At 34.7% G+C, this 14,173-nt stretch overlaps 1 protein-coding gene across 1 annotated transcript in view; it reads right to left on the bottom strand.

The window, feature by feature from the left end:
* The window catches only part of AK9 (adenylate kinase 9), a 56,289-nt gene that overhangs the window by 15,105 nt on the left and 27,011 nt on the right, over positions 1-14,173 (bottom strand). The window contains exons 17-23 of the mRNA XM_041414861.1: positions 9,871-10,077; positions 8,761-8,915; positions 7,629-7,841; positions 6,812-7,066; positions 3,177-3,295; positions 1,728-1,947; positions 428-481 (exon numbers count right to left, since the gene is read on the bottom strand). Coding sequence (XP_041270795.1) covers positions 428-481; positions 1,728-1,947; positions 3,177-3,295; positions 6,812-7,066; positions 7,629-7,841; positions 8,761-8,915; positions 9,871-10,077 — 1,223 coding nt within the window. The remainder of the gene's footprint in view (positions 1-427; positions 482-1,727; positions 1,948-3,176; positions 3,296-6,811; positions 7,067-7,628; positions 7,842-8,760; positions 8,916-9,870; positions 10,078-14,173) is intronic.

The raw sequence follows: 14,173 nt of genomic DNA, 5'->3' as shown, positions 1-14,173 counted from the left end.
TAAGTAGTACATGAATGCATTTATAAATATATTATGTAACTGACTTTGGGCAGAAATCCTGGTACAGTCCTATTCTGGATTAACCATGAATTTGACAGTGTACTTAAAGGCACATGCCTAATTTCAATTAGTGGGGCTACTCTTATGCTTACAAATGAGATAGTTTATACACATTCATAAGTATTTTCCTGAATTGAATCACGTATGGGTAATTCTTTTAAAATAGTTTATAGACTTCATGAATCCATAGTTTCTAAAGCAATTCAAACATAATATAAAATTATTTTTGAAAGCTGAAGTTTCCTGCAGTCTATCATAATTTTACTTTTCTACATTGTCTTGAAGTCTGTGACTAAAAGCTCTAGAAAATTTTATGGTATGAATGCAAATGCTTCCATTTAAAAACTGTCTTATTAAGTTTTCTTACCTCCTCCTTCTTTTTCTGTCGCTCTGCTAAAAGTTCTTCCCTTCTTCTGGCAATCTTTTCATTCTGTTGGTGAAAAAAAGATGTAAAAAGACTGATGATACTTCCTAATAAAAACTCGCCTCCAAAAATTGGTAATGTAACCTATAATTAACACTTTTCTTTCCACCTTAAATTCTGTTCCAGTTAGTTCTAATGTTAAAAAATACTACCTAGAGTTTGAAATGTTGTAGACCAGATATAACTCTCTACTAGGCAAACATGTAAGCATATTTTAGAAAAACTAATTTGGCAATTTCTGAGATTTATAATAGAAAAAAAAAAGACTGTGATTCTTATCACACTGAAAATATAGTAATAGGTTTATTGGTAAACTACAGAGTTTCTAGATTTATAGGTGGTTTCTATAGATGGTTTTCACCTATTTGGCAAAGGGGTGATTGAGTATGGTAGTAAATGTGTGGTGCTCCCTTTGACTGTTTAGACATATTAATGGTATTGTATGAGTCTTGTCCCAAATTCCATTGTCCTAACTTCCTGTGTGTCAGCTGCTCTGTAGTAATTATACTCAGACTTTTTCTGGTATTATATGTGAAGTGCTTTCTCACTTTTATAGAAAGTGAGGAACCTTGAAAATATTACATGTGCCAATTGTAAATGTCTGCATAGAGGCTGCAGGTTACCTCAACCAATTTGTAACTTGTTTAACAGTAGGCACAGATTCATTAGAATGGGACACAGAGCAGCTGCAACAGCACTGAGAATGTGGCTTAGAGTTAACTGCATTCCCATGCAGAGCATCAGAGTTGGGAACACAGACGCACTCCCCATATGGTAGTGAAGTCAGCCTATGGGAGATACTGATAACAGCACATGCTCAGGGAATCTGGGATGCAGCAATACTACAGTGCATGAACTGTCTGTGTGGTTTTTTTATTGCCATATTCACTCCCTCCATCAACTTGCCTTTTTTCCTGCACTTTCCAGGACTGCCGTTTATCTGGCAGCACAGCTACTTTTTTTGGGCTTTGAGATGCCCAAACTCCTGTATGCATTAATTGCATAGAAGAGGAAAGGAGCCCTAAATTATTTTTTATTCCTACAGTAAGCCTAGGAATGCTTGGGAATGCTGAATGTGTAGGACTGAAGCCTAGGAATGTTGAATGTATAGGACTGTTTCTCCTGGCTACAATACCTGTTACTCTGTGTGCTCTTCACAGCTTTGGGAGTTTCAGAATCTGCGTTCAGACCTCTCCTGTAGAAACAACAACAACAAAAAAATAACCTAGGGCTGAAAACTTACCCTTTTTTTTGCTTTTAGCTCCTTCAGCTTCTTTTTATATTCCCTTTTTTTAAGCTGTTTGTCTTTCCATTTTTTCAGACGTGGAGGAAAAAGACGGTTAAGAATGTCACCGTCTTCTACCTGAATATAAACTGCAACATCAGGACAGAGTCCTCGCTCTGACAAATAGCTGGCTTCATCTGAAGTACGAGGGAAGCCATCCAGTATAAAGCCTGTGGACCTAATTGGAAAATAACATATTTATTATTACACAGTGTAGTTTAAAGTGCAACACAGTGAACATGTAATTATTTTGAAAAAAACCCACAAACCCTCCCATATTAAATGCATATAATAGGAGCACAATTTAAAAAATACTTTCAGCTAGTATCTTTTGACAACGTAAAACTGATATTTCACTGTGTATTTTGATAGTGTACTTACAAATTAATTCCTTCTGAGGTTTTAATAATTTTAAATATTTTAAAAAACTTCAAAACCCAAAATTCATTGTGTCCTCAGACTTGCTTGTGTGATTTGAAAAACAGTACATCTGAAGCACTGGTCTCAAAGAGTAGAAGGTGGCCTAAACACTTTTCTGGTAACAACTCTCAAAGAAAGCTTGTGCATGAAAATTTATGTTTCTTCTGTAGTATAGGATGAGAAATTTGCCATTCAGCATGACTTATATTTCTCTTCTTGCATATGTTAAAAACAAGTCAGTTATACCTAGAAAGCTCTATGGCTTATTGGAACTCTTACAATTTTGAATTAGACGAGTAGTTAGGTAAGGATGAATGTTGTGTTGATAAGAAACTAATGTTTATACCTATTACTTTAGACTTTAATAGGATACACTGTAAAATTGCACAAAACCAGAGAAGCTAGAAGAAGTGAAGTGGAGGGAAGAACAGGTAGCCCTGGATGCTGTGGGGAAGAAGAGTACAACACAGTATAATTTTTTAGGGTAATATATATTGTGATGTGATATAATACAATACAATATAATTTAATACAATATAATATTACAACATTGTGCATAACACTGGGTAATTTTCTGTCTTGGTACATTCTTTTTTTCCTAGAACTTATCTCCCTGTTTTTACACTGTGTAGAGAACCATTGTCCCTTATCTGTAGTCAGGACAAAAATTATAGAAAAATATAAAAGGTTTGTGTTCATATCTATCCTGTAAGACTATGAAAACTACCCAGCTATTTAGGAGATTTAATCCAATTCAGGTGTGCCAAGTACTTTCATCCAATTCTATGCGCAGCATATGAAACATGATATTACTGTCAAAATATCAATTAAAATAATACAACAAAACCAAGACTGACAGGTAGGTCATTACTCATAAGTACAAAAGCATTGAAATAATCTGTGTGATAGTTATTTACAATTGTGGACACAATGGATTACATACTTCCTAAAATTAATTAAAGAAAGAGGGAATCTAAATACAGTCACCGGAATGGTTCTTTCTTCCACCAATCAGGAACAATCTTATCAAGGACTTCTGGAGGCAGTTCTGTATTATCCATGAGATTTGCTTTGATTGCCCGTTCCTCATCAGTTAATTCCACTTCCTTTATGTAAAGGAAATGAAAAAAATGAAAAAAAAACCCAGAACCAAAATCAACCAACCAACCAAAACCAAAAAAAAGTATCTACCGGACACATTTATTGTTTTTTGCTAAGTACGGTACTGTCTTCATTTGACTTAAACCAGCAGAAACAAACTCATTTGCCACATTGAATCATACTACATTATACATTTTAGGCAATCCCCTAAAATTAGGGCAATTGCTGCTGTATGAGTTTTAATGAAACCTAAAATCAAGCACAACTGTTAAGTATTTAATTATACACATGTTCAATTCAGAGGAATAGAAACTGAAATGAGCATAGTATCTCCTAATTGCCTACAAGCAGTTTTCCATTTGGCTATACATGTTCCCATGCTGGAAGACTACCTGCACTACATCAGAATGTTTTTTCAATTTTTGAAAGCAACTATTGTATTTGGATGGATTCCAAAAAATATGTTGAAGAAGGATATGTAAGGTTATTGAGTGTAGGCAAAAGAACAGATACGAGACAGAGAGCATTGTTCTATACAACAGTAGTAGTGTTAATGACTGGTCAAATGCGGAGTATTCAAATGCCAAATCAAACTACTAAATTATTGTGGAAAACTATTAGGGTTTTTTCCCAGAATATATAACTCTGTGAGATTGATATGGTTGAGGATGCATTTCTCATAGAATGGCTTCCTGACACAGACTGTGGTAAAAAATGTTGAAAAAATGGTATGTATTGATGATTCTGGATTAGTTTACACAATTCATATATCAAGAATCAAAATGTGTCTGGTATCAAAAGGCCATAGCTAAATAAGAATTCCTATGCCTGACATCTATTATGATAATGTAGCCAAAAGAACTTGAGAATATGCTGGAAGTCCCAGCTCTGATGTAGTGTGTATGAATAATATTTTCTCTAGTGCCTAACACAGTATATATATTAAAAGATGTTTGTATGACAGAAGATGCCTAAGTAGACAAAGTGGTAGCCAGATTTGCAACACAGAGGCATCTTGAAAGAAATATGTGAAGTGGGAGGAAGCAGTAAAACATATAAAAATGTATCACTGACATTCCTACTGCTAAAGAGAGGTAGGAATGGTGTTTGTATGAGATAAAAGAGAAGAAGCATGAGATGTATATCCAGGTAGAAAAAAGAGAACACCCCACAGAGCAGTGACTTGAAGGACAAGGTTTTCCCCCAGACCTGTCAATGATGTGGCACTAAGACAACCAAGATGATATCTTTTTGCTGACCTTCCCAGACTGCATGGTATATTTTTGTTTGCCTTTAGTGGTTTTGCTTTGAACATTATAGCTGACCTTAAGCTTTGACAGATAAATTTCTACTGTCTTGTGCCAAAGTGAAAGAGAATGATACAATGGAATTTAATGAAATTTTGCAAAATTGGAGGGTCAGTGAAAAATAGGACATCAGACAGTCCAGTGGTATTCATATTCAGAAAAATGCCTGGGAGCTCTATAACCCTGGAAACTATGCTCGAGTTTTGGGCAGGGACCAATGAATGGGTTTCTAAACTGAACTGAAATTGTATGAGCTGTGCTTAGGTCATGGCATCAGATTAAGCACTTTAAAAGAAGCATGAGGGAAAAAACCTACTAAGTCAAAGATTGTTTCCCAGCAGATGTAACAATGACAAGGAAAGAATAATAACAGAAAGGCCTTGGTGTAAGACATGTATTTATGCCAAAAAATAAAATTGAGTGAGAGCCAGCCATAATCATCAGTGCCAGGAACACTTGCCATATTTTTGGCTGTGATGACCAAGTTGTAAACTGACTTTTCAAAATAACCTGCTTTTTGATTTGGATGAAAACCTGGATTTTTGTTCTGACATCCATGATTTTGAGCTGTACTGTATCTGTGCTGAAGCATTTGCTTCCAATATTACCTGCTCTTGTATTATTTCATCAGAACACTTCCAAGTTATCAGGGACCGGCTCTACTTTTCAAGACAGTAGAGTGGCCTTTAATGTACCTTTAGCAGCTCTTTCAACACCTGTAAGTGCACAACATTGACTGGTATATGTCCAGTTTATATAAATTATCCCAAATTTGATCCTATTCTGGTTTTGAGTAGTACCATTTTTTACCCAAGCTTTCCTGTTAAGCACAGAACCCTCTAGGCCACAGATTAAACTGTACTTGCAAAGACCATGTTTCAGTGTCAGACTCATATTTTCTAGATTTTTTACTGCTGTAAAAGAGCAGTAAAAATTAAATTCAGAGCCCTCATTATTTTCCACTTCCATTGGGTGCTCATCTTCCTAATACTGTGCCTGAGTTGTTTCTGTATGCCTCCTCCTCTGTAGCCTGCTGCCTCTCCTGCCTCCTTCCTTAAATCCTGTAGTAGGAAGTGTCTGAAGATCTTTGATGACTAGTAACTTGAGGGAACTTGGCAGATATCAGGAGCACACACTAAAAAAAAGGCTCTTAAAATGTGATGCAGAAATACATTTCTTCCTGAATCTTTGAGTGTTGGATAAATCCTTATTTCTTTTGGGTGAGAGACAGATTTTCAGTTTTTCACTACACATTTTTTAAAGATTCATATCTGTGTACCTGTGGTGAGACTTCTCCACATAATTAATGGCTTTTATCATATCCATTGCTATCTAAAGAATTTATTTGCATTAAAACTTAGTGGATTTTTTTTTCTCCCAACAGATCGCTGCCTAATAAAATACTCTCCCCAATAAGCAGTTATGTTAAAGTTTCTTCTTCAGAGAAATTGTATCCTGTAAGAGATAGAGTTTAGAATGTGCATTTATAACGATTTTAAGCTAGTAGTCAACCTGATTAACAAAAAGCACTAATTTGCTGAAAATTGTAATTCATTAATTATTCTACCAGTATCATGAACATACAGCTATTTGAAACAGTTTTTTTAGTTAAGCTACAAGGTATATTTTATGCTACCCAAAAGTTGCTTTATTTTTCTGGTTTGAAACTGCTGCCAATAGGCAAAGAAACACTAAAATCCAAGTTAAGAAACCTATTGCATTAAAAAAATACTAGCTTACCCTGTTACTAACAATGACTATTTCTGATTTTTTATGAGGGATGATCAGATCAAAGGGTTGGTAGACGCATTCTATTCTTTTGCTCCAAGTGAATGCAAAGAGCACAGCTGGGGAACATTTTTAAAGTCCTGTGCACTTGGAACACATGCACTAGACTGAATCTGCATATTATAAACAGTTAAAGGAAACCATGCCTTCCCATTATTATTCTGACCTCCACCCTTTTTTCCCCTCAGGTGGTCTTCCATTAGGCATTTAGCATCTATCTCTAATATTTATAAAAAATCTGTAAATAACTCTTGAAAATGTTTTGAGGGATGCTTGTGATATTTATAAAATGTTGTCATGAAATATTATTTCCAAATTTCATCAAGTATTTAATTTAACATAATTTTACAATTTTTATAATTTTATATGAAATTCCTATTTTGGCCAGAAAATGGTTATTTTGTGTATGGATGTATAAAATATTACCTGTTTGGTTTTTTCTGTTTCAATTTCAGTTATGGTCTGAGAGAAGTCTTCCAGTTCCTCTGGTATTTTATTGTCATCTTCATGATCTTCATCAAAAGAGGGCCCAACTTTCCTTTTAGTTTTGGGTAAAATCAATTCCTGTAGATATTCTTCAAACTGAATATGGAAAATGCCTAATTTATCTGTTATCTCTCGTGCACAAGTAGTTTTACCTGCTCCATGAATCCCAAGTAAACACACCCGTAAAGGAGGAGCCTATAGGAAAGAAACGGAATATTCTGTAACATTTTGGATCATACAGTGCACACACCCCCTACTGTTTTTCACTTCAAAAATATCATTATTAAGAAATCCAGAAAAAACGGTTACATACTTTTGTATTTTAATATTCCCAGATTTTCTATTGCTGTTCTAACTAAACTACTTGCTCTCTGGAAACACCAAACAAATCTACTACCCTACTATCAGCAGGTAAAAATGAAACTTCATTAGACAAGTCTGGTAAATCTTCTGTTCTTTTACCCTTTTTCAAGTTACAAAAAACCCCAATATGTGTCACTTTTTAAACACATTTTAAGATTATTGCAAGCCTTTATAATCTTCCTCTCTTTTCTGCCATATTTGCATCATTAATTCAATGTGTTAATTCAAATTTACATTAAAAATCACTAGGGAAGCCATGGGTTTTATTTGCTTCAAGGACTTGCCTAATATGTTGTTACTTAAAAAAAAATCAGCCATGATAAACAAATCTAAAAGGAAATGTAAAGTAGTTAATCTGCTATTATCTGCTTTAAATAATTTTTAAGATTCTCACTTGTAGTGGTTCATTGTGAGCCACATACTCCTCAGGGTTCTTCAAAAATTTATCTCTGTACTCAGAAGTTGAAAAGTAATAAATCTTTTCTTTATATTTAGCTGCATGTTCCTGAAGTCCAGGGTGGAGGACAAAGTTCTCTTTCAGACTGACTGGACAAAAGTGTTTTGTGTCTCCCATATGCCTTTTCTTTTGCTTAATTGTTTCTTCATCCTGAAAATAAGAAAATTGTAAATAATTCTTAGAATTCAGGAGTTTACTTAGATTAAGTAGATCAGATTAAATAAAGCCAAATATGACGATTGAATTAGGATGGTATTCTCAGAAGAATTTGCATGCTGAAAATAAGTCTATGAAAATACACACTTTTTAGATTCTGAGTCAGAAAACAAATTGTCCAAGGGAATTACTGAGAAAAGAATTAAATTAAAAATATCAAGAATATCATAGTTAGCCATTGAGGACAAAAATTAAGGTAGAAGTATCTATGATAAAATCTTTTGCTATTGTGTTCTTGAAACCAGTCTGTTTAAATGTAGACTTCTTCAGAAAATACAGTGAGAGCTGGTGTTATGAAGACAGATTAGTTATCCAGTAAAGTTAATTTCTAAAAAATATATTCAATGCTGCTCTCAGTCTGTAGATATCCTGTACTGTTATATTTGAGGATGGGAATCTTCCAATACAGGATGAAAATAGAAAGGCAAAGCTAGACCTCTAATTTCATTAAAGTGTGAAAATTGTCAATAGCTGAAATGGAACAGGACTCTGCATCTTCTGATGTTTACATGATGGCTCATGGAATCATTGTTAGCTGACAGAAATCAAAGTTCACATTTGTTTCTTTAATAAAACCCCTCCTTGCCATCTGGCAAAACTAAGTACAGTCATTCTCTCTATCAGCATAGGGATGAGCTTCTTGCTGTACTAAAACTACTATTGGCCACAACACAGAAATATAGTGAAAGTGTTCTTGAAGTACATACTAATAATTATTCAGTAAGAAGGCTTCAACTGGATCAAAAAAACCCCATCAGGATCAAGCAAAATCTGTCTTCTCTGAGGTTATGTTCAAACTCAAAATAAAGCAGTTATAATAAAAGCATAAATAGATAAAAACTGGCATGCTTACTTCTTCCTCTTCTTCCCCTTCTTCCCCTTCCTTTTCCTCTTCTTCACCTTCTTCTTCCTCTTCTACTTGCTCATTTTCCGCTTCAGCAGCCAGATCTTGTTCTTCCTCCTCTAAGTCTTCATCAGATAATTCCCAGCCATAATATTTAAAAGGTTCTGAAAAGGTTGGGGTTTTTTTGTTTCAATAGTTAGTCTTTGGATATACCAGAATATATTCTCTTTGTCCATGACAGTAAGCACATACATGGAAGAAAATATTGCCAACTATATCTTGCATTTCTTCTACTCACAGAACAAAATGCTCTCCCTAGATGTGGAAATTAGTATATTGCCTCCTGCAAAAATGGAAATTCTACAGGTTGTTTTTAGTTGAAGTAAAATGTATTTTCAATAGGAACTTGTATTACAAAAGTATTACACATACACATGCAGATAGTACCATTACTGTTTGCCAAGTTTTTTTTCCTGTTACTTATTGGGAAGAACCATCACTCAAATTTCAGTTTATTATAGAGCCAGAACAATAGATGTTTTGGTTAATAAAACACTTGATTTGTAGTAATAATAGGAAAAATGTAGTATTATTTATCCAGTGCTCAAAATTCTGCAAGACCACACAAATGAAGAAATGCAATTTGCCAAATAAATATTGATTTTAAAATAAAAAATATAAAATTCAGTTTTGAAGTACAGTCTGTGCAGGTGGTTAGGTTAGATTATTACACACCCTGAAAGCCTCACTAACCCAATAAATATTACACATTAGTGAACCTTCACTATCTGTCCATTTCTCAAACCAGTATCCTGGCATACACAAATAGAACAAGTAACTGTGGAAATATGCTATCAGAATGTTTAGTGAGCTATTATGCACCTATTTGCATAGCCATATAATATATCTATTTCAAATATATATATTTCCCCCACTCTTAGATGTCTGAAAGGCTGCTACTATGCTTTTCAGCTGACTCAGAGAACACAGTATGACCCTCTTTGTATTAGCAATATCAAACTGAGTATAACCCACTCCCTAATTTGCTTGTCGCTTGAGCTATCCAAAATCCCTCTTGATAGTTCAAGTGATAATAATTACATAAACAGTATTACTTACTTTCCATAACCAGCACAGTTTGATTAAGCAGACTTTCTGGTGTTTGCTCAGCAATCTCTAAAACAACCACCTGAATTTGAGATGACTGCCTGATTTCTGATTCCACATTTTCCCAATCATTCATGAAAAGGTCAATCTTCATTTTAATTGTTTTCATTTCTTCTGTATCTGGAAAACCATCCTCTGCAAACTCAGGTTGCATGATTTCTGAAAATCAAATAATGTAAAATAGACAATGCTCCTCTAAAATTTTTTACATTTAAAAACCATCATTCTCCTTTAGGACTATTTTTATATTGCTAAAATGTGGTGGTATACTTTTTAATGCTTCTTCCTCCCCATAATTATGAATTATTATATTAGTAGTTTACAAAGACACTTTGTAAACTCATAGTTAATTATGTTGATACTCTATAAACTGAGGCTTTTTCAGGAAAATAAATGAGGTCAAATTGCTGAAATACATTTGTATATGGTTATTTAAATCAGCACTCAAAAGAAATATGACTCTTTCTGCAAAGAAATACAATACAGAATACATTAATCTAAAAATTATGGTTCAATGATGAACAGCTTTTAACAGACTCTCCATATAGTCATGCCTTATGCTAGTATGGGAAGAATTTGAATGAACAAATAAATGAAAATAATGTAAATAATCTTATCATGACTTCCCTCTGTAAATACTGGAACTGGGAAACTCTCACAGGAAATTCTGGCTTTAATGAAGCCATGTCTGCATACAATCACTTGTTTAGTAATTAAGAAAAAAAGAATACTTTAATCTCTTAAGGAACATGCAGAAATTTGTAGCGTCTGTTGTTTAAGATCAGTCCAAGCATGTTTCCTAACACTGTCTCACAGAAAGCTGACAGAATTTAGAGACTGAAAGGATGCATTAATATAAATAAGAAAGTCACAGGTAGTATACATTGTAAACATGACAAAACCATACCAAATGTGTTGTCATACTCTGTGAGCAAATAAACAAGGGGTTAGTTTCTTCCACCACAATTTCTTGCTGAAGAAGACAGATGGAATTAAGAACTTGATATTGACAGCTGATGTTGAATTTAAAACTTGATATTGACAACAGATATGTAATTAAAAACTTGATATTGACACATTAAAAAAGGTTCCAATTAGGAGCTAGATAGGGCTGCAATTACTATCCATTCATATGTTGTTAGACCCTGAAAATCCTGAGACAAAGTCCTATCTCAGCTTGATGATGATACCCAAGTGGCTACATGACACCATAAAGACCTTGTCACTGGCAGCAGCAATGTGGTGTTGTTGCTTCTGTTCCCATTCTCTGCACTTATATAATTTTCAACTCTGATTGTCTTTTTTTCTTGTAATTTTTCTTTTGTGTTCTGTTAATAAATGATGTCAGCTAAAAGACAGAAAAGCAGTTGAGAACAGTGAGTTAAATGATCTGATATTACTCCAAGTTTGCTGGGACTTACAGCATATGCTGTGTTTTTTTCTTGCCAGAAATGAAGATACAAGAAAAAAACGTATCAGTGAATGAAATTATTCTCTATTTCTCCAAAATTTTCCCCTTCTCTTGTTGTTCCTGTCTTGTTTTTAGTTTGAAAGAGCATGAACAGATTTTGACACAAGTAACAACACGCTCAGCCTATTCCAATGAACTTCAACTGATTTTTTACATAAAAAGGACCATTGCTACTGTTCTTCCTTATGTAACTTCCTACATGAACAAAGCAGAGGTATTACTAAAAATGAAAGTCTTTCGTAATACCTTGTATGTAAAAAGCTTTGACTACTTTCTCAAAAATACAAAACATTAAAACCCCAATGCTTTATGGTCACTCTCTGGCATTAAGCAGGCCAATGCTCACTCTGTCAAATTGCAGCACTGTAACATTCATTTTGAATTTGTCCCTGAAAAATCCAAACAATTTTTCTGGCTTATGAAGAGTTAGATTGCCCTGTTACAATTTTCTTCATTAAGAATATGTATTTCCTCCCAGAACCAAGTATCTCTCAATCTCCTCTTGTGGACTGTTGAAGAAATTTGCAAATGACTAATTTAATTTTCCAAAACAGAGCCAAAAGGCAAAACGTGTACAATGTATCAGGGTTTCAGTGATTAGGTACCAGTAAGATTTGGCAAGAAACAGATCAAATTGTAATCGTCAGAGTAAAGATGCTGCCAAATTCTTGTGTAATATTCTACCAACTAAAGCATCACCTCCAAGTGCCAATATCAGCTGGGATATGTGAGTGCCTTCAGAACAAGGACCATATCTAACACACCCTCTTTTGAAATTCCTTCATGGCCCACTAAGGTCGGTCCCTTGCTAGTTTGCTACTTATGCCTATTTCTACAACCCTTTAGTCCATACATGAAATCAGGCCCTTTAGAGGTAGTGTGGGAGTTTTGGGCACTGCATTGTCTACATCTTCTTAAGGATCTGTGTCACAATGTGTAGCTCTCTAGAAATAGGCTACATTTCAAAATATTTATATGCTTTTAACAATTATATTCTTCTACTTTTGACATTGAAGCTTTCATTCTCTCACTACCACCATTTACCTGAATGATATCCATGATTAACTGAGCTTTGAAGCAAGTTGGGCTCTCTATAGCAACTCATGTGCTGGCTCAGGGACCCCCACTTGCCCACAGCCTAGGACCCCCTGTCAGCCCTCAGGGCTGTCAGCCCCTGCTCCAGCAATACCATTGCACAGTCAAGGTAAACTGCAAAACTATTAACAAATAAGCATTTTAACAAGTACTTTTGTGGTCTTTTATAATGACCAATACTTAATACATCTCCCCCTTTTTTTTTAGTTTTGAACAACACAACTATTTGACACCTTAGTGGCTAACCTTCCTCTTATTTGATTATTAGTCTAAACGTAAATCAAAGTGCAAAAGGGAATATCATTAAAGAGAGACACCTTGCAGATTTCAAATAGTTTGATCTTGAATTAGAAATATTGTTTTCCCTTGAAAAGGCTTACAAACATTTGCATTTTTCTAAACTGGGCATTAATTCTATATATGTCATTATATATACCCTGCAATGACATTTTTGCCTCTTACCATGATTCTAAATAGTAACATAAATATACCTTTTCATGTATATTAAAAGATGTCGTGCAAATGATGCCATTAATTATATTGCATTCTGCAGTGATAAATTCCAAATGAGACAGAGATTTAACCAGGTAAAACCTGCTTGCATTTGGGCAGCTCTGATGCAGTATGTAATGATGACTCCCTCAGGAACACAGATTTTAAGAAAAGAGGGAAAGAATACATTAATAACTGGGTTACACTAACTGCTGCTGGCACATGTCTTCCCTGGCACAGTCACACTGCAGAAATCACATGTGCTGCCTTGTGAACCACAGTCCTACCCACAGCAGTAGCACATGTGGGATGAGGGCTGGCTGGATCTGGCTTTCAACAGATCATGTTACAGTCCAACCCTTTAAAAACCTCTCAGTTCTCAGTAGGTCATGACACTTTGGAAATATACAAGCAGAACGAGAGATTTAAATGAATATTTGGCATCATCTGAGACGGAATATTGAACATGGCAATGAATCCACTTAATAGAGTAGTTCCCATGACCTTTATCTCAAATGCACTTACAATTCATGTTACTTTTCCTGACAGACCATATTTAGCAAAAGATTGACCAGCATGTGTTCCAGCTTTGTTTTGCTACTTTAGACACATAATTTCAACAGAATACCTCTATCCAGAAGGTTTTGTTACTTAAGGAAACATATCCAGCAGCTATTATTGCATACTTATAGAACCTTCAAATAGATTACCCCGGTCTAAGTGAACTGGAGAAATTTTCCCCTGGAAAGATGTTTACATTCCCAGTGAAAAGAGACAGAACAAAAATCAGACAACCCAAACCTCATTTGGTTTTGGTTCAGGTATTTGAACCTTATTATGACAAAAATGTTGTCTCCCTGACATTTAGTTTGTCTCACCAGGGACCAAGTAAGGCAGCTGTACCTTTGCCATTAGATATAAATTATAATAACTCTGCTTGGCAACTTCATTTATGGTGAGAAGATAGCTTTTAAAAATTAAAAATATAGTCAAGAAAAATACATTAAAAGACAGCAGTGGTTTAAAAATAAATTCTATAAAAATGCAAACAACTTTCTCTCCAAGGAGATGGCCTTCTACCTAACAGTACTGTTCTTAATTTAATTTTCTTATCACAATGGTGATAGGAAACAATCTTCCCCAGCCTTACATCTTGGGCTTTTGTAGGGAATGCCTATATGCCAATTTCTCGTATTC

The sequence above is a fragment of the Onychostruthus taczanowskii genome, unplaced genomic scaffold (assembly GCF_017590055.1).
Source record: "Onychostruthus taczanowskii isolate IOZ18803 unplaced genomic scaffold, ASM1759005v1 scaffold48, whole genome shotgun sequence".
Classification (NCBI taxonomy): Eukaryota; Metazoa; Chordata; class Aves; order Passeriformes; family Passeridae; genus Onychostruthus; species Onychostruthus taczanowskii.
Note: the sequence above shows the minus strand (reverse complement) of the source record. Positions and strands in the feature narration are given on the sequence as shown.